At 41.6% G+C, this 20,443-nt stretch overlaps 2 protein-coding genes and 1 long non-coding RNA gene across 9 annotated transcripts; 1 reads left to right on the top strand and 2 right to left on the bottom strand.

Moving 5' to 3' along the window:
- Nucleotides 1-7,386: 7,386 nt before the first annotated feature.
- On the bottom strand, nucleotides 7,387-10,154 carry LOC109200931 (clumping factor A-like). Of its 4 annotated transcripts, XM_019356507.2 has the most exons (4): nucleotides 9,579-9,775; nucleotides 9,057-9,101; nucleotides 8,447-8,964; nucleotides 7,387-8,290 (listed from the first exon to the last, which is right to left on the bottom strand). In XM_019356507.2, exons 1-4 carry the CDS (start codon nucleotides 9,658-9,660, stop codon nucleotides 8,120-8,122), a joined length of 816 nt encoding a protein of 271 aa, XP_019212052.1. In that variant the 5' UTR covers nucleotides 9,661-9,775; the 3' UTR covers nucleotides 7,387-8,119. The 4 variants fall into 4 exon arrangements, with proteins under 4 accessions (XP_019212052.1, XP_019212051.1, XP_019212050.1 ...); XM_019356506.2 differs by lacking the exon at nucleotides 9,579-9,775 and adding an exon at nucleotides 9,782-10,154 and having other exon boundaries at nucleotides 7,387-8,964; XM_019356505.2 differs by having other exon boundaries at nucleotides 7,387-8,964.
- A 229-nt stretch (nucleotides 10,155-10,383) lies between these two features.
- Nucleotides 10,384-14,332, top strand: LOC112845536 (uncharacterized). Its single transcript, XR_003218376.1, has 3 exons — nucleotides 10,384-10,572; nucleotides 10,783-11,095; nucleotides 13,818-14,332. It is a non-coding gene; the product is annotated as an uncharacterized LOC112845536 (long non-coding RNA).
- Nucleotides 11,713-13,416, bottom strand: LOC109200932 (hepcidin-like). 4 transcript variants are annotated; one of them, XM_025904954.1, is made up of 3 exons: nucleotides 13,070-13,416; nucleotides 12,894-12,965; nucleotides 11,713-11,965 (listed from the first exon to the last, which is right to left on the bottom strand). In XM_025904954.1, exons 1-3 carry the CDS (start codon nucleotides 13,154-13,156, stop codon nucleotides 11,870-11,872), a joined length of 255 nt encoding a protein of 84 aa, XP_025760739.1. In that variant the 5' UTR covers nucleotides 13,157-13,416; the 3' UTR covers nucleotides 11,713-11,869. The 4 variants fall into 4 exon arrangements, with proteins under 4 accessions (XP_025760739.1, XP_025760738.1, XP_019212054.1 ...); XM_025904953.1 differs by having other exon boundaries at nucleotides 12,894-12,971; nucleotides 13,070-13,256; XM_019356509.2 differs by having other exon boundaries at nucleotides 12,894-12,968; nucleotides 13,070-13,256.
- Nucleotides 14,333-20,443: the final 6,111 nt, after the last annotated feature.

Raw genomic sequence — 20,443 nt, 5'->3', positions numbered from 1 at the left:
AGATGCTTTCTGCTTGATTGATGCAGCACAAGTAATTTACTGTATGGGGGAAATTCTATTTTTGTGATAATATTTTCAACATGCATTTCTGTTGTCCTGTCAACTTGGTGGGTTAATAGCCGATATGCAAATTAGTTGATGGTTCTTAGATTAATGAAAGGTGATTGAATTCTAGCAGGAGTGAATGGGATGTGTTGGAGTTTGTTAGAGTGGAGACTCTAAAACACTGAGTTTCCTGTTGTGATGTGCGAGTGAATCCTGCACCCAGACACACAACTCTGAATACATAAGAACAAACTTCTTTTGTGAAATGCATGACAACATGTCAGATGTTTCATGATGACGGGGAAAATGAAAAACTGAATAAGATGGGTCTGTGGCCTAAATGAGTGAAAAGCACAGACCTGGGGATTAAACTCATATCTAATAACATATTAGGGTTATGTTGTGTGTTGTGCGGCTGATGGTTGGTTTGGAATTAATCTAGCTGATGATTTTTCTTTTGTTGTGAAGTTGAGCCTGCCAATTAGTATGATGGTATGATAAATCATGCCAATAGTATGATTTACCCTCCTGAGATGAGGAGCGTGTGTCATGACTTAACGAGGCCTTTTTATTTTGATACTTTCACAGTGCACTGAAAGTTTTGTTTGATGATCCCTGTTTGAGCAGATCTGCACGATTACAACAGAATACGACACGTCGTCGAGAAAACTGTTGCAAGTGGGCTTCTCCATTAAAATGGGCTCAGGAGAAAGTCACTTATTTGGGACAATTAGAAAATAGGTCCCTGCCCAAAAAAGGATTCAGCGAGGTAATCCGATCTAAATTCTTCTTTTCTTTTTGAAATGACGTCATTTTGCTGAGGGTGCAAACGGAACGCGACGATGGATTCCAGTATCAGCAAAGAAAGAATGTATGAATGAATGAGTGGAAGAGAAAAAAAACCTGACTGACTGGTAAAGCTGATAAAAGCTGACAAGACTTTACTGATGTAACACGACGGTGCGAAGTTAACCCCCACCTGACAAAGGTGCGGATGAATCTATGTGTGTTTCTTTTTACAGGAGCAGGACGATGACAGCAGCATCCTAGGTTGCGTGACGATTTAAACTTTTAGATGCCACTTTCTGTGTTTGTGAATCTATCAGGGGTGTGTTATTCATGGGCTTGTGCGCAGCGTTAACATTTACATTTCTTTTCTACAGCAGAGAGTTAATCATGTGTTTGATTATGTGAGTTACAGCAGGACACACTAATGGTTAATGTTCTTTTACTACAGGAGTACTGGGTTTATGAGTAAAGGGAACTGTGTTTACAGGCTATATGTTGATTATGCTATTACACTGTGTTCTTGGGAAAATGTTGAATATTATGGGGGAGAAGTGAAAATGGCGTGAAACACATCCTGTGTTGAAACCAGTGTCATTCCTTTTACAGCAGGCTTAACTTTAGGACCTTTTATAGCACCTCTGGAACCTGTCGACCTGTGCCTGACCACCAGGACTGTCCATGTGTGTTGTTAATGTTTGTTTTTTCTAAGAGTGCATGTAGAGGATTCAGCAGAGACGGACAAGTCACATGAGAAAGTAAATAAGAGATGCAGTGTTTATGGAATAGTTTAATATGGGGCTCATTAGCTGGCCACTACTGAGCTCCTAGTGTTAAATACGTGGAGTGACTTTGCTTAAGGGAAGTCACCGATTACATTAATGTTAACTGAGTACATGGGATGATCTGTGTCTGAGGCAAATTATCGCAATAATTGTATTTTTCTAATTTGAGAAAACCTGCACATGATACTTGTCCTGTTGATGCCGAATGCTTTATTACTCTTATGATACAATTGTTTATAAGTGTGAAGTTTGATTTCACTTCCAGATCTTGTTTTCCAGGCCATGATGGTGTGTATGCAGGCTCCTGGCGGAGCCGGGTTTTAAGCAAACTTAATATGCAAAACACGCTAACATCTTTTATTGCAGGGTTACGGAGCTGCTCCAGAGGAGATGCCGATGTTGCCTGGGACGTGATCTAGCTAACCTTTTTCTTTAGGACAGGAATCTAGGTTTGATGAGTTGACTCATGGGAGTGTCCATGCGTCAAGAGGGAAGGGTCCAGAATTACATGAATTACATGAAACTATGTTTTTTATGATTTTTGTGTGATTTGTGTGATTAACAGTTCATTTACGGGTATTAAACCTATGTAAAGTGGTGCATCCATGTTCAGATGAGGCTTTGATGGTCCATAAATGAAGCTCACTGAACTAAAGAATGTGGTTTGATGATGGTTTACATGCTTTCCAGATATAAGTTTTTCCTCCTAGCAAGGAAATACAGGTGTAGCAGTCAGAGTGTTGCTGAAAGGAATCTCCTGAGAAATCTTCGGAGGCCCAGTGAGAAGCAAACCCATTCCAGGCATAGCTGACAGCCCAGGCAGTGGTTGAGGTCAAAGGTCGAGCTGTTTGGGGCCCATCATGAGATCAGATTCCACAGCCACAGCAAGGACCACGAAGCTGCGTTGGAATGAGAGCTGTGCCAAGGGGGCTTTCCAGAGGCCAACAGAGGAGATTGTGGACAACAGGCGGGCACCTGAAGGATGAGGGGAGCGTGCCAAGCTCCAACGACAGCGCAGAGGGAGTCCAAGGATGGCATCATGATTCTGTGAGAAGCACAGGAACCAGAAGCTATGGTGGTGATGACAGCAGTTTCCTATGAACATCACCTAATGCTGTGTCACTGTACTGTGCATACGATGACACACTGAAGACTGCTGGGATCATAACAGCAGTAAGATAACTGGATCCAGCACCCTTTCCACAGAGGGTTTTCCTGCAGAGGATGGACAATGGAGGATATGTATCCCCCACAGGACAAGGAGGCCTGAAGTGAGGTGATGGAGGTTGGTAGAGGCCATAAAACTAGAGTGCTGAAGAGGTCTGCAGCTTTCACAATAGCTGAGACCCATGTTGACAAACAACAAACTCAACTGGTATGTTTGAATGTCTATTCTACATACATTTGGACTCTGGTCCTATGAACAGTGATGGAAACAACTGGAAGAGACATTTATGACGCCCTGCAGAACTTAAACCACTCTGCAGAGAGACGTGTGATTTACATGTCTTGCAGAGGAGCACCACCAAGCTGGAGTGATCTTGAAAATGTTAATTTCTCTTTTGACCATTAACAATTCATTTGTTTGCTCGTAGGATGCAGTTTACCATTGGATGAGAACTTGGATAACTTCTAATATATTTGTCAGACTGTGTACGTTGACATGTGCTGAGTATAAAAATGTTTGCCTTGACACTGTCAGACATGAGGTGATCATAACTGGGTACTTTTCTAGCATAACTGTCAAAGGGGGGAATGTTAGGTTTTTGTAATGTTGATTGTCATTTATGCTTAGGAATATTTAACCATATATGCTTAGAGGTGTATAATCGATTGTGTAGTGATAGGATGTGTGATCTTCAGTAGGCTGTAAAAGGCTTTGTGTGCATTACAGAGTGTTCTGGCTTTCACACCCACACTCTGGGAGCATGGGAGAGGTCGTACCTTGTTTTATTGTTTTATGGTAGGATAAACGTGTTGTAGTCTAAGGCTACGTTCACACTGCAGGCGAAAGCGCATCAAATCCGATTTTTTGACCCTATGCGACTCATATCCGATCACGGTATGACAGTGTGAACGGCACAAATCCGATATTTTCAAATCCGATCTGGGTCACTTTCGTATGTGGTACTGAATCCGATACATATCCGATGTTTTAGAAAGCGACTGCTGTGTGAACGGTCAAGTCGCATTAAATCCGTCTTTTACGTCACTGACACAAGACAGACGCCAATTATCAGCGCCGGAGAAGCGCCCGATAGGACATCGCGAACGGTTTCTTGCCATCCGGTGAAACTGTTAGGAAGACCACGTTGGAGAAATGTGAACATTTTATTTTTACTGTATTTTCTGCAGATTCTGACAGAAATCTGCAACTATCCTTTGAAGCACCGCTCCTCTAAAACAGCAAAACGGATCATTGTTAGGTCATCTACATTATTATGTAAATAACAAAATAACTTAAAGCAAAAATTTGGAAACATAAAGTCCGAAGTCTTTATATTAAGGGCAATCAGTCAAACAATATTGTTTGCTCTGGGTCTAAACAGAGCGAGTTGTGTGTGACATCTTCTTTTGCGCATGCGGGCCGCTTTGAGCGTTCACACTAGAGCGCGTTTGATGTCGCATTTTATGTGTAGTGTGAACAAGCAGACAAAAAAATCGGATTTGATCAAAAAATCGGAATTGAGCATTAAGACCTGCAGTGTGAACGTAGCCTAGGTGCCTTTTGTTTAGATGAACTGCTGGACTTCCAGGCCAGCAGGTTTAGGGAAGTCATATATGGGTCATGCTTTGACCCCACACACACACACACACACACACACACACACACACACACACACACACACAGGGTATTCTTTGTTCACATGTATACCTATGTATGTTAAAGTTATATGTTATATGTTAATGACCCTATGCATATTCATGTAACCACAATAAAAGGAGTTCTATGGGGAACCTGGCTGAGAGTCTGACGGAGGTCAAGTGGGTGGAACGACACTTGGCTCCAGACAGGCCTCCCCGTGCACGGAAACATAAAGAACTTTGCCTACTCATGTCTTGCTTTGCTGTGTAATTACATTGTCTTCAACGTTCCAGCGAATCGGGTTAAGCTACAAACCTATCAGTGTGCATATGAAGTTTCTAGGCTGCATGATTAATGCAGGAATCCCTCACATAGAAGAAAAAGAGAGAATAGAAAGATTTGCGTACAGCAGAAATTTGATACTGGACATAATAATAGAACACATCTCAACAATACTGAGAGACGTTGCACTGTGGTGAAACTATAAATTAGGTGTAACACTGTATAATGCCGTTTCAGATAATATCTGTACCAATGTTCCCTCTAATTTTTCACGTGTCTGAGCGAACATACAAACTCCCTGAGCGATCCCTTGGACCACTGTGCGACATCAGACGTGTGCACTGTGGTCGCGCCGGCATCTAATCCATCCAAGTTACATGGTTTATTAAAATAATCAAATTACAGCATTTACATTTATGTTAGACTACTTTTAATTAACTGATTTAGCCCACTTACAATGAAAATGTAAAAAAAATCTAGTCATTGACCTGTGTAGTATGTTAACACTATTGGAAGTAAAAATAACTTGAACTTCAATTTTGAAAACAAAACTTTCTTTCTTTTTAAAAAAAAGCTCTGACTTGTATTATGAGTCTGTGGTCTGGGAGAGAGTCCTGTAACTCTCTGTCTGCAAAATACAGTATATAATGACCAATGCTGGGCAATTAATTATATGGTTACTTCTTCAAAAAAGTAACTCAGTTTGGCAAACAACAAAGATTTTTGCGGCTATTTTTTTAAAAAAAATGCAGCCAAGGCATTTTTAAATAAACATTTCAAACTATTTACAGAACAATCAGCTGTTCTGCATCAAATTTGATGCCACACAAATTATTTGTGCCACTCGAAAAAATAATTCTGTCCCCTATGAGATAAAGGAGAACAACAGCCTGATACCTGCAGGCCTGACAACAGGAGATGTATCACTCCTGTAACACCTGTAACATTCAGTACTCGCCTCATTGTTCTGACACACACAACAAAACTACACTACACACTAACTACACAAGATTTGTGCTAAACGTGCAAATGTCTCACATATCAAAGCACCGCCGTCACTCCTAAAAGTTCCCCCCGTTTCTTAACAACTAGATGCCACGTTGCCATATCATTTTTTGATTGGTCGACATGGTACTTTTTTGGACGAATAGGAAAGGGAGAGGGGGTGGAGTTTGTTTTTGCTCACGGAGAGTGGAGAGTGCTTTGGAGCCTTTTTTCTTATAAAACGCCGTTTTTACCGTTTATTCCGCAGTAAATATAAATAACGATAGTATTCAGGAAGAAAACCAAACATTGCATATATTTTTTTTATCACAACTCTGGTTTTACGTGGCCTATCAACACAATTTAAAAACTGGTATAAAGTCCACACTTTTTCCGTCAATTGTTCCGTCTGTCCTGCTCACATCTCCAATGGTTGGAGATGACACGTTGTCATTAACGTGGCTTCACTCCACATCAGCCACGCCGCTTTGCCAGCTAAAAGACCGGTGTCAGCACATAAGGACGCTGTCATAGCCTGTCAACCACGTTGATTAGCTGCGTATATACGAATGTAAATCGCATTATTGGCTGGACTATGGGATAAGGTGGCATCGTTCTAATACAATATGGGAGCAGCCAGTCACTCACTGACTAACACTGCAAAACAGGATTGTTAAAGTATTAATTTTAATTTCAATTCAGGTTAATTTTTTTTGTGCGCAACACAGATTTTCTGTGCGCAGAGACCGTGCCAGCAGTGCGCAATTGCGCACGTGCGCAGCTTAGAGGGAACATTGATCTGTACTATATGTGCGCTGCATCAGTTCTGCAGAACATGTAAGCAAAAATATTTCACGACACTTCAAAAAAAGCTCGAGTAGCTGCATCATGTGGATGTAGCGTATCACAAGCAGGCTCAAAGCCAGTACAACCAAACGTGATCAAACATCAGGCCAAGCTGGAACTGATTCCTATCTCCTGTAACTTCTACAACACTGTCCAATAGAGACACATGAATGAAATGCAGTGTCATTAAAAACACTGATGATTTTTTTCATATTCTTCAATGATCTTTATTTAAAAATGTAATATATTTACATCTGAATAAAGTTTTAGGCATCACGCTGACTGATGGATGAAGAATTCCCGTTGGATTGTTCCCATCACGACCCAGGTGATCAGTCTCTTGATAGCTTTTCCTCTGGTTCCTGCTCTCTGCTGACACTCCTAGCTCTAGCCACGTTCTCCATTCCCTCTCTTTAAACAAAGTCTTATAAATAGTTTAACCATGTGCATTGAATCTGCATTTGGGTCTAAGCCTTCTATGGAGGGAATATCTCTACACAGTGACATCCATTCAATTTTCAATTCAATTCAATTTTATTTATAGAGCACCAAATCACAGCAACAGTCTCCTCAAGGCGCTTTATATTGTAAGGTATACTTACAAAGAAAAACCCAACAATCAAATGACCCCCTATGAGCAAGCACTTTGGCGACAGTGGGAAGGAAAAACTCCCTTTTAACAGGAAGAAACCTCCAGCAGAACCAGGCTCAGGGAGGGGCGGCCATCTGCTGAGACCGGTTGGGGAGGGGCAAGGAAAACAGGATAAAAACATGCTGTGGAAGAGAGACAGAGGTTAAAAACAAGTACAATTCAGCACAGAGAGGTCTATTAACACATAGAGGGTGAAGAAGAAACACCCAGTGCATGATGGGAATCCCCCGGCAGCCTAATGCTGGGCATATACTGTGCGATTTTTGGCCCATTTTGAGCCGATTTTTCAGTCGTGCTACCGTTTTGGGGATCGGCCCGAGTTTGGCCTTAATCACGTGTCGTGCATCGTATAAATGGGGTAACGAGAAGCGATTAAATCCTCACGACCAGCTCCCAATCATCAAGCGTTTGGTCGTAAGGAAATCAAACCTGTTTGAAATCCTGACGGCCATCGTGAGGGTGTCAACGCAGCGTCTCACACTGCGCACGCGCAAACACAGAAATAAAAGCGAAAAGACGGAACAGCACGGCAGTGCGGCGTGTGATCCGGACACAAGCGATGGAGGCACAACTTGTAGAACTTTGGCAAGGTCATCAGAGCCTTTTCGACGTGACCTCACAAAATTATCGCGACTGCAACAACCGTGAAAATAGTGTAAGATTTTGTGTTTTAACCTTCATGCTATGGACGCACAGTGTGAGCACTCAGGTCGCACAGAGCATCGGGCCGTATAGTGTGAGACCCTGCATCGTGACCTACAAACTTCTAGCCCCTGCGAGTCAATCGGACAGTTTGAGCAGGAGCTGAATAACGCGACTGAAGAAATCGCACAGTGTATGCCCAGCTTATTGCAGCCTGCAAGGAGGATTCAGGGTCACATGAGTAGGCCATCAGCCTGCTAAAAGGATACTGAAAACGCCGTCGGAATAGTGTTAGTTGTCATCACTGGTGCTGGTGGACTCATCTGAACATCTCCGAAATTTGCAAACACGCAAGTTTTCCTCTTCTTCCTCAAAATCCTCTCGGGACCGCTTCCTCGAGCCTCCAGTTTCATGGTTGTCAAGCTCTTCAAGTGCGTCTTCAAAAAGTTCATCACTACTGCTCTCGGAGTTTGCAAGCCTGGATTTTTTGCTATTAGGCTCTTCTTCATCTCCATCTTCCTTTCTGGACCTTTTCGTGGATCCAACAGGCAGCTGTTCTTCTTCTGGTACCTGCTGATTGACGTCCTCATCAGCAATATTACCAGCATGAGGACAGCCCTCGCTATCAGTGTCGCAGGCAGAGATGAAGTCAGAGTCATCATCAGAAAACTCCTCGCTCCATCTGAATCTTTTGTTTGGTTCCAGATCTTCTTCATCCATCTCTCTAGGCCTCCTCCTGGATAGACCTGGCTGAGGATCCTCTTCAGGGATGTACTGGTGAACATCCTCACAGTCTTCAAATGCCTCATCAGAATCATCATTTTCAATGTCGACAACAACATCATTATGATCATCATCCAGTTCATTGTTGTCAACATTGGCATTATTGTCTCTCACATTAATATTGTTAATGTTTACATTGTTAACATTGCCGTCATTGAGATTGTCAATGTCAAAGACATCATATCGTTCCTCTAATTCATCTAACAGCTCATTCAGCCTCGAAAAATAGATATTATAGAGAGCACGATGAAGACTGTTCAGTAAACCCCAGAATCCACCAACAGGTTCATAAACTGGTTCATAAGCTGGTTCCTGATCTCCACTTGGAAGATTTTCTGGGTTAACCTGTCGGCCTGCAAGATCATTTTATCTTTTAATTAGCATTCATAAATATCTGCTGAAAATCAGTTTTTCATCAATTTCAAGACTGAGTACATGTGCTTACCATTACGGTTATTTTGTGATTCATCTCCTCTTCCATTCATTTTGACTACAAGGAACACAAAACAACAATGATCACTAAACCTCAACTCAGAATGTTCAGCGAATGTGCTTTTTTTGACAAAATGCATATAGCATACATGAATGTAATTTTTTTTAAATTACATTTATTCCAAACCGACGTCAGGATTTGGGTTGTGAGAGCGTCTGTGTTGAATGTAGAAGCCACGTCTGATGCTCACTCTGATGCCTCTATCTTTCTAAATGGAGGCACAGTAACTGTGTGTGTATATGTAAGCGTGTAAAAACTGCAGATACTAAGATTAACAGCAACAGTATTTTGTCTACGTCGGCCATTGTAGAAATTGATCTGATGTAAACAATAACGTGGCCACAGCGTGACGTCAAAAACGGCGCACACTTTTGACATTGCCTGAGTAAATCTCCGTTTTCCTCGTCCACACATAAACACAAAAACGTACTTTTCAAAAATCTCCACCCTGGCAGGAGTTTTTAAAAATCTCACCTTTCAGTGACTCAATATGCTGTTTAGGTGTGGACGAGAGGCCCAAATGCATAGACAAAGCTTCAAACATAGCCGTGTACATGTGGACGTAGCCTCAGTTTCTCACAATGTAAAGTACATAAATACTGTCCTGGCCAGCAGGAAAATCAGGCTTTATATTTAAGTAAATGATCTTAAGTTTATAAACTGAAATCTGAGCTTACTTTAGTTCTTGGTAAATTGCAGAGCAGTTAATCCTCAGGGAAACGTAGAAATTTCACTAGTCGTCTGCTTTGGTTGCAGTGTCTCTTCAGTTCTGTTTTCATATGCTGATGTTTTCATCCAAAACATGTTTAAATGCTGTGATGTCATTTTAGCATCAAGGCATCACTATGGCAACCAAACAACATGCATTAAATGACGTTCCAAACATAACAACCAAGCTGATTTCAGTGCTTAATATTTAACATGTCTTTGTTATAAACTTTATTTGTACAAATCTGTGATGTTGATGTGCACAGCCTGGGATTCAGACCTCAGAGGGTTAATCCAACAAATCACGAAAAATTAGGTTTAAATTTTAGTTCATGACAGTGCAGATTTCTGACATTTTGTGTACTTTAAGTGTAGCCCTGGCTATATAAATAGGTAATTTCTTTAAATAGTTCATTTATATTGATAGTTAAATGCAAATGTTCACTGTGTTCAATAATGTGTATACAAATGCCTGTAAGGTATGTGATGTGTGTCAGTTAAATGCACAACCTTTTTATTTGTATTTTGAGGTTTATGTCATTATTTTTGATACGGTATTGATACGTACTACAGCTCCAGTGAACCCTGAAGTAGTCTCAGGTAGAGGGGGTGGGTGGGGAGCTGTGCACTCTGCAGGAAGCGAGAGAGACGAGAGCTGAACAGTGTCGAGTGAATGCAGAGTTCATAGAAGGGCGACAGACATATTTTCGGATTGACGGATAGTTAACTGGAGTGAAAAGCTGTTGTACCCTACTGTGAGGTAAATGTGAATTTTGTCTGACACTTGTACCATATGTTATTGTGTAAAATGGACTAACTGCTAACCGCGATTAGCCGCTAGCACAACTGCTAACATAGCCGCTAGCATATTCGCTAAGCTCTTGTTCTGCTCTGTTTTATTAATTAAGCTAATGCTAAGATTGAATGTTATCTCATGTGAATTGGCATTTAGCGGGGTTGTGTGATTCAGTAGGAGGAGACGAACGTCTTGCTGGCGTGTCAGAGAGGTCCCTTCTACTGGTGTGCTGAAGTTATGTGTTCACGTGGGAGCACGTGGAGAGGACGACTGAGTGCTGCTGCCGCGGCCTGCTGGTAGCCTTGACCCAGTTTCCCCTGTTATCCCCTTGAACTGCCTGGAGGTGTGAGTACTGTTTGCACGTGCTTTTTATTTTACTGCTTGGCAACAAGTGAAGCGACCATATTGTTTTAGGTCCCAACGCACCCGAGCCACGACTCAGGCCTGCAACGAGGGGTTTGCTAGCAGAAAGACTGTAGCACTTGAGGTGTGTGTGTGTGTGTGTTGGTGAGAGTGCGTGTGGGCCCACAATATTATTTGATGATTTTGTTTCTGTTGAAGTAGATACCATACCATTGTTTAACAAACTTTATTGATTTTACTTATTTTCTTTTGTGTTATTAATTAATCATTCACTAAAGTGGAGTTAACTTTATAATTGACCTGCTTGTGTGTGATTTTATTTCCATATAGTGTAGTTTTATTGCATATTTTGTACCATAAGCATTAAAAAGGGAGTATCAGTAGGAAAGTAACAACAGGAACCAGGGCCCTCTCAATAGAACGTGGACGGGTGTTACATAAGCATTTAACAATTTGATTATTTTCTAACAAAAAACTGTGTGAAACTCAAGTTAGACCTGTGTTTGTAAATGAACCGCCCCATGTTGTGTAGCTTTCTGGATTTTATACTTATTGGGCTACATATTTATTTATTATACAGGCTATACAGTACATAACATCAAAACTCACATGTTTTGTCACTAAAGTGTTTAATTATGTGGGCTACAGACCAAATCAAGTTATGGACTATATTTATATGAAAACGTGTATACTTACTGCATTTGAATCATTTTAACCATATGTAACCACCTGCACATTATATCTAAATGACCATAAAGTTTATTGTGATAAACTGTGTAATACAAGCATGTAGTTGAGGCAGTAACTGAGGACACAATGTGACTAAAACAGTATAATCTCACACATAGTCTGTGACATACAGTTTGTTAATACTGAGTGGTTGTGGGAGCAGGAATCCTCAGAACCTGCAGCAAACTCCACAGATACCGGGGGTGCAGCAGCCACAGCAAAAGCGACACTTGATGCCACGCTTGTGTCTGCTGTTATACAGCATCTGTGGGAAACACAAGAGACATGAGCACTAGGGCTGCACGATTAATCGTTAGAAAATCGCGATCTCGATTCATACTTATGTGCGATCTCATTTCCAAATGACAACGATTTAAAAAAAAAAAAAAAAAAAGACGACGACGATTGTACCGCATTTTGATCCGGGACGTAATCTGCATGAAAACAAGCGCTCACCCTTCCTGCTCAACAAATGACATGGGCGGAGCCTTATACCAGTGATACAGAAGCTGTGCCGTGATGCTCAAATTGGCAGGGAAAAAACATCGGAGAACACGTCAGGGATGACGAGAAAGTAACAAGAGAAAATTTATGCCGGTCAACCACCCAAACATCAATAACGGGAATCTTATACAGCGCTTCCCTATACACGTCAAACTCCCGCGGGCTCAAAGAAATTACGGAGGCTATTACTTATCACCTGACCAAAGATATATCAACACTGCAGAACGAGGGATTTAGGAAATGATCAACACCCTAGACAAACGCTACACAGTGCCGTCCCGCAACTATTTTTCTATTGTTGCACTACCTGCTCTATACACACAGTGTCGAGCAACGGTGGAGACCGAATTTCAAGCAGTACAACATTTTGCGGCAACCACAAACTGTGAGGCATTTATTGTTTTTATTTTTATTTATTGTTTTTATGTTCAGTTTCAACTGTTACGAAGTTGATGTGCAGTTAATAAGTGCAATAAATATTTATATTGGAAAAGAAAATCGTGAGAGAATCGTGATCTCAATTCTAGGCAAAAAAATCGTGATTCTCATTTTATGCAAAATCGTGCAGCCCTAATGAGCACAGAGTTCATCTGCAGCAGCATCACTGCTCTTTATTTTCACCTGCTCTAACAAACACTTTCATTTAGCTGAAGTAATTTGGCCACATTCATTCAGTTAGTGTTACTTACCTTCCATGAGTCCACTGATGCCTCCTCATGTGCTGCTGCTGGATAGTCCATGCTCATTGGCTCCTCCAGCTCCTGCTCCTGCTAATGAATTGAGTGCAGTAGAAACCACATTGTAGCACTGAAACAAACATTTGCAGCTTGTAAGCTAATACACTTGGTTAAAGTCAAGTTCTTACTTCAGTGACTGGGACAGCAGAGCTCTGCTGAACACAGATGAATGTGAGCACGACGGCCACTGCAACTGCAACACTGAACGTCTTCATCTTAGGAGGCTTTGAGAGGCTCAAGTTTGACTCTTTCTCCTGGTCTGAATGATTGTTGTGAGCTGAGTCCTTCTGTCTGATGGTAAATGTGTGCAGAAGTGCTGATATTTATACTGATTTGGGCCCCTGCTGCCTCGTCACTCACAGCTCTTACTCTACCTGATTTCAGGAACATTGCAAAATTCCTTATTTTCCTATGCTATGAAATTCTGGGAATGGGAAATTCCTGAGGAATGAGAAAATCTGTACTTTTCTCAGTCGGCATGAACTTTGACCTTTTCTTCGGATGTTTAAATATATGGGTTTCCCCAGTCCTATTGATGCAAGCATGTTCCCGACAGTAGTTTCTGTACTCTGAGTGACGAGGCAGCAGTGGAGCAAATGAGTATAAATACCAGCACCTTTTCCCTCAGTCAACCATCACAAGGAGCTGACAAGAGTCAACGAGAGAGTCAAAGGATCTGACCACCTTAAACCACTCAAACCTCCTGAAGATGAAGGCGTTCAGTTAGTTGCAGTGGCCGTTGCACTCATCTGTATTTGCATTCAGCAGAGCTCTGCCACATTTGCTGAGGTAACAGACTCTTTTAAATTCATGTAATGTGCTGCTTCTGCATGAATTTGTTGTGAAGATGCTAAGATCTGTTTTCTTTCTCTACAGATACGAGAACTGCAAGAGCTACAAGAGGCTGTGAACAATGACAGTCCAGCTGCTGAACATCAGGAGGTATCAGCTGACTGATAGTATGTGGTACAACCTGTTAATAGAGCCAAGTCATTGATAGCAAAAGTAAAGTGAGCATATTTTCCCATATTTGTAATTATATGAGTAGAGAGCATTTCATCATCATTCAATATTACCACTAATTATGACAAAAATGCAGTAATGTACAATAGCTTTGAGCTGATGGACTGGTTCATTGGTTATTTGAAAGTTAAACCAAGCATACTTTTTTTTTAAAGAATGTAGAAGTGTTAGATACTGTTTACTCGAAACACTTTCTATACAAGTTCATTCATAAATGTTTTAGACGACATTATCTTGACAACCTTTCACTGAATTCATTTGGAGGTGTTTTCACAGTGTGTGTTAGGTTTTTGTAATGTTGATTGTCATTTATGCTTAGGAATATTTAACCATATATGCTTAGAGGTGTATAATCGATTGTGTTTAGATGAACTGCTGGACTTCCAGGCCAGCAGGTTTAGGGAAGTCATATATGGGTCATGCTTTGACCCCATACACACACACACACACCACCACACACACCACACACACAGGCGCACACACACGTTCACATGTATACCTATGTAAGATGTTATATGTTAATGACCCTATGCATATTCATGTAACAACAATAAAAGGAGTGCTATGGGGAACCTGGCTGAGAGTCTGACGGAGGTCACGTGGGTGGAACGACACTTGGCTCCAGACAGGCCTCCCCGTGCACGGAAACATAAAGAACTTTGCCTACTCGTGTCTTGCTTTGCTGTGTAATTACATTGTCTTCAACGTTCCAGCGAATCGGGTTAAGCTACAAACCTATCATTAATTGGTCCTCCGAGCCGGATCCCTGGAGTCGGCATTCACCGAGGAGAGAACCCTGTCGTCAGCGAGACGTGAGAATTTGTCATTGGGTCGGTGGATTAGCTGTCTGTTTTCTCTCCTCGACGAATGACGATCGGCGGGATCGGAGACTGATATTACACGCTAAGCAACGCCGAGTAAGTTGAGAGAGCGACTCTATAGCCGCAAAACTGGGTTAGGGTCCCGAAAGAGAGGTTTTGGTAAAATCGCCCAAGGCCCAAGCGTCCGGTGAGTGTCCGGTTTTGAAATCGCCCTGGGTTTGTGTCCCGAGCGTCCCTTCACTGGGTTTTGAGTCGCGTGACTGCGTTAGGGTCCCAAAAGAGTGTTGCTGTGTTTGTGTGAATGACTGCGGAGCAGGCGCGGTCTGTGACACGGTTGTTGTTGTTATCATGGGTTCCCGAGCAAGTAGGACTGCCTCACAGGGAGATGACACATTCATGCAAGAATTCACTCCCGGCAGCGCGAGCCATTTATATTCTCATAATTGTCATGAGCGTAAACTGGTCGTGGGAGAATCTCAAATGTTGGAAGTTTTCAGAAAACACAGTAGCCTTGAAGAGCGTGCAGAGAAGGCCAGCCCACATCAGCAGCAGTTAAGCTATGCTCTGGTGAATGGCTTTCACCCACCCATTGCTGATTTCATTAGGAAGCAAAATGTTAATCATAACTCTGACCGGTCCTTCACATGCATTAACTGCACCCGCTGTGCACAGGAAGGAATTAAAGAAACACAGAAGAAGTCACAAAACTCTGCAGTCGCCGCTTCCCTAGCAGATAAAATCATTTTCCAGGGACAGACTGGAAGAGGGCTGAATAGGGGCAGAAATAAGAGAGGTGAAGGCCCGCGGGGATTTAGGTGGGAACGCGACAGAAGGAAGGAGAAATGCTATGCATGTAGAGAAAGGGGTCACTATGCTAGAGAGTGTCCTAAGCGCAAGCCTGAGTAACCCCACCTGTAATAAATGATTAGTACCCGTCAAAACTGCCAATACACACACATGTTTAGATTATTTTTTTAGCTTGCCCTGATCAACAACAGCCGTGCTCCAGACCACAGATTTAATTGAGGTGGATAAGTGTTAAAAGCAATCTGCATTAAGCTTGGGGTTGCTCAAATTCAGTACAGTGACATATGAGATGAAGTAAAATAGGCAAATATTTAAAGTAATGACGTGCATAGAGGCACTTGACCTGTTTGAAAGACTGTCGTCTTATTATGAGCCATTGTTGAGATATAGAGCACACCTGTGAATACAACTATTATGCTGAACCCTGTGTAAAGCAGCTGAAAACTACATGATGGAGAAGCTGAAAGTGCAAGACTTTGCCACTGTGGGCAAAGCACGCAACCACTGTGCGAGGTTGCGTTGCGGTCTCTTCTGAGCTGGTGAGCAAGCTACACATTATCAGATCGGGAGCTGCTGAGAACTCATCAAAGAAAGGGAAACAGAACTATGATAACTCCAGTATGTAGCGTATCCGTGAGTTCAGCTTCGTCTTTCAGATGCGCAGCAGTTTTCCTGCATCTTGACTCGTGTGTAGAGTGTTCATAGCATCAGCATCATGTTTTTGTTTATTTGTTTTGATGGGTTGAAAAATAATTAAATAAACTTATGATCATACTTATGGATCACCATGGCACATATCATCAGCCATATAGTTTATTTAAGCAGATGAAAAAAGTGAGTGTGAATGTGCCTGACGTCGCAGTGTGTGTGTGCGCTGTGTAAAAGTAATTGTCTCTAATTGTGAGAGCGGTGATTCTGCAGGTCACCAGCTATTGTAAAGAGAAAAAAAAGAGAGTAAAAAAGAGACAAAATTTACATTGTAGATGAGAAATAATTATAGGAAAAAGGTTTTGTGTTTATCAGCCAAGAACAACTACAATCTCATTTTCTGCTTTTAAGAAAGAGTTCAAAAAAAGAGAGAGAGATGTGTGTCGGTTAAGCAGTGATAATAATAATGAAAAATGTCTTAGTTTGTCACTTTCAGATGAAAAGCAGACCTGGATCAATTTTCCACATGCAGCGGTCGGAAGAAAGTTATAGTTTAACATCATTGGAAACGTTCAGGCCAAGTTTCTGGCTAACTTATTTACAGCACCATGTGTCCCTCAACCTCACAAGCGAGCTCTCACTCTCCTGAAGACAAGGAATGCAGTTCCAAGAAAATAACATGGCAGATAAAGAGACCGCAGCAAAGTCCTGAGCAGAGAGACCCAGCAAGCAGCAGCAGTGTGGACAAACAGCATCGGAGAAGAAGAGCAAACCACCATCCTGACTGACTGGATGAATGTCACTGTTTCTCCAACAAGCTGCAACTTCACTGTGCTTGCGAAAAGAACGTTTGAGGAGAACTGAGGAGACTGTTGGAGTTTGACATTTGCCACTTTCTGAGTAAAATGGCAAGAAGAGACAGTGGAACGCAGGACAAAGCTGAAGAAGAACTGCCGGCTGTTGGACTGTTGAAGTGGGAGAGGACAACAGAGTGAGAGGGGTGAGAACACAGAGAGTGCTGTTGTTTAATGTAGGAAATCAAAATTTGGGTTAGCAAACCTGGGAACAGAAAACTGACTGCTTAAGTTGGAAAATTATGAAGGGATCTGAAACGCTGCAAAAAGAAACATATACAAAATCAGACACACAAGCAGAACATGCATTAACCCTACTAACACAAACACAAGAGAGCTCATGAAGATTAGACACCATCTTGAGCATGTGAGTCTGTTTATCACCTGGTGTGATGCAAAGACCAGTGGACTCATAGCTCATTAGTTAAGAAAGGATCAATTAATAGCAGAGAAGTGTGTAGGAAAGGCAGCTTTAAGAACATGCCCTGCTGGAGATCCAGCTCCAGACATATCCATTAAACCTGCCTAATAACAACACACATGCAATGAAAATCAGCTTCTCTCTCATCAGTGTTAAAATAGTGTCATTTAGCAGACACTTGTTATCAAATGCTGAATTATCCAATGCTGACAGTTAACTCTCTAGGTTACAGGACAACAGTTTAATTTTTGTGAAAAAAAAAAAAGATTCTGGTTTGACCAACCAGTGATCAGACAATAAATTTAGTTGTTAATATAGTAAATTGGGAGATGCTTTCTGCTTGATTGATGCAGCACAAGTAATTTACTGTATGGGGGAATTCTATTTTGTGATAATATTTTCAACATGCATTTCTGTTGTCCTGTCAACTTGGTGGGTTAATAGCCGATATGCAAATTAGTTGATGGTTCTTAGATTAATGAAAGGTGATTGAATTCTAGCAGGAGTGAATGGGATGTGTTGGAGTTGTTAGAGTGGAGACTCTAAAACACTGAGTTTCCTGTTGTGATGTGCGAGTGAATCCTGCACCCAGATACACAACTCTGAATACATAAGAACAAACTTCTTTTGTGAAATGCATGACAACATGTCACATGTTTCATGATGACGGGGAAAATGAAAAACTGAATAAGATGGGTCTGTGGCCTAAATGAGTGAAAAGCACAGACCTGGGGATTAAACTCATATCTAATAACATATTAGGGTTATGTTGTGTGTTGTGCGGCTGATGGTTGGTTTGGAATTAATCTAGCTGATGATTTTTCTTTTGTTGTGAAGTTGAGCCTGCCAATTAGTATGATGGTATGATAAATCATGCCAATAGTATGATTTACCCTCCTGAGATGAGGAGCGTGTGTCATGACTTAACGAGGCCTTTTTATTTTGATACTTTCACAGTGCACTGAAAGTTTTGTTTGATGAGCCCTGTTTGAGCAGATCTGCACGATTACAACAGAATACGACACGTCGTCGAGAAAACTGTTGCAAGTGGGCTTCTCCATTAAAATGGGCTCAGGAGAAAGTCACTTATTTGGGACAATTAGAAAATAGGTCCCTGCCCAAAAAAGGATTCAGCGAGGTAATCCGATCTAAATTCTTCTTTTCTTTTTGAAATGACGTCATTTTGCTGAGGGTGCAAACGGAACGCGACGATGGATTCCAGTATCAGCAAAGAAAGAATGAATGAATGAATGAGTGGAAGAGAAAAAAACCTGACTGACTGGTAAAAGCTGATAAAAGCTGACAAGACTTTACTGATGTAACACGACGGTGCGAAGTTAACCCCACCTGACAAAGGTGCGGATGAATCTATGTGTGTTTCTTTTTACAGGAGCAGGACGATGACAGCAGCATCCTAGGTTGCGTGACGATTTAAACTTTTAGATGCCACTTTCTGTGTTTGTGAATCTATCAGGGGTGTGTTATTCATGGGCTTGTGCGCAGCGTTAACATTTACATTTCTTTTCTACAGCAGAGAGTTAATCATGTGTTTGATTATGTGAGTTACAGCAGGACACACTAATGGTTAATGTTCTTTTACTACAGGAGTACTGGGTTTATGAGTAAAGGGAACTGTGTTTACAGGCTATATGTTGATTATGCTATTACACTGTGTTCTTGGGAAAATGTTGAATATTATGGGGGAGAAGTGAAAATAGCGTGAAACACATCCTGTGTTGAAACCAGTGTCATTCCTTTTACAGCAGGCTTAACTTTAGGACCTTTTATAGCACCTCTGGAACCTGTCGACCTGTGCCTGACCACCAGGACTGTCCATGTGTGTTGTTAATGTTTGTTTTTTCTAAGAGTGCATGTAGAGGATTCAGCAGAGACGGACAAGTCACATGAGAAAGTAAATAAGAGATGCAGTGTTTATGGAATAGTTTAATATGGGGCTCATTAGCTGGCCACTACTGAGCTCCTAGTGTTAAATACGTGGAGTGACTTTGCTTAAGGGAAGTCACCGATTACATTAATGTTAACTGAGTACATGGGATGATCTGTGTCTGAGGCAAATTATCGCAATAATTGTATTTTCTAATTTGAGAAAACCTGCACATGATACTTGTCCTGTTGATGCCGAATGCTTTATTACTCTTATGATACAATTGTTTATAAGTGTGAAGTTTGATTTCACTTCCAGATCTTGTTTTCCAGGCCATGATGGTGTGTATGCAGGCTCCTGGCGGAGCCGGGTTTTAAGCAAACTTAATATGCAAAACACGCTAACATCTTTTATTGCAGGGTTACGGAGCTGCTCCAGAGGAGATGCCGATGTTGCCTGGGACGTGATCTAGCTAACCTTTTTCTTTAGGACAGGAATCTAGGTTTGATGAGTTGACTCATGGGAGTGTCCATGCGTCAAGAGGGAAGGGTCCAGAATTACATGAATTACATGAAACTATGTTTTCTAAACTATGTTTTTATGATTTTTGTGTGATTTGTGTGATTAACAGTTCATTTACGGGTATTAAACCTATGTAAAGTGGTGCATCCATGTTCAGATGAGGCTTTGATGGTCCATAAATGAAGCTCACTGAACTAAAGAATGTGGTTTGATGATGGTTTACATGCTTTCCAGATATAAGTTTTTCCTCCTAGCAAGGAAATACAGGTGTAGCAGTCAGAGTGTTGCTGAAAGGAATCTCCTGAGAAATCTTCGGAGGCCCAGTGAGAAGCAAACCCATTCCAGGCATAGCTGAAAGCCCAGGCAGTGGTTGAGGTCAAAGGTCGAGCTGTTTGGGGCCCATCATGAGATCAGATTCCACAGCCACAGCAAGGACCACGAAGCTGCGTTGGAATGAGAGCTGTGCCAAGGGGGCTTTCCAGAGGCCAACAGAGGAGATTGTGGACAACAGGCGGGCACCT

Source organism: Oreochromis niloticus, unplaced genomic scaffold (genome assembly GCF_001858045.2).
Source record: "Oreochromis niloticus isolate F11D_XX unplaced genomic scaffold, O_niloticus_UMD_NMBU tig00007817_pilon, whole genome shotgun sequence".
Lineage (NCBI taxonomy): Eukaryota > Metazoa > Chordata > Actinopteri > Cichliformes > Cichlidae > Oreochromis > Oreochromis niloticus.
The sequence above is the reverse complement of the archived record's forward strand: the minus strand, read 5'-3'. Positions and strand labels throughout refer to the sequence as shown.

What these genes read in the sequence shown, in the direction of transcription:
- LOC109200931 (XM_019356505.2), bottom strand. Translation starts at nt 9,660, where the DNA reads ATGTACACGGCTATGTTTGAAGCTTTGTCTATGCATTTGGGCCTCTCG. An exon ending in GCATATTGAGTCACTGAAAG is followed by an intron (nt 9,102 to 9,578) that starts GTGAGATTTTTA and finishes TGTTCCTTGTAG; the next exon opens with TCAAAATGAATGGAAGAGGA. An exon ending in ATCACAAAATAACCGTAATG is followed by an intron (nt 8,965 to 9,056) that starts GTAAGCACATGT and finishes ATGATCTTGCAG; the next exon opens with GCCGACAGGTTAACCCAGAA.
- LOC109200932 (XM_019356508.2), bottom strand. Translation starts at nt 13,156, where the DNA reads ATGAAGACGTTCAGTGTTGCAGTTGCAGTGGCCGTCGTGCTCACATTC. An exon ending in CTGCTGTCCCAGTCACTGAA is followed by an intron (nt 12,975 to 13,069) that starts GTAAGAACTTGA and finishes TCAATTCATTAG; the next exon opens with CAGGAGCAGGAGCTGGAGGA. An exon ending in CATCAGTGGACTCATGGAAG is followed by an intron (nt 11,966 to 12,893) that starts GTAAGTAACACT and finishes TGTTTCCCACAG; the next exon opens with ATGCTGTATAACAGCAGACA.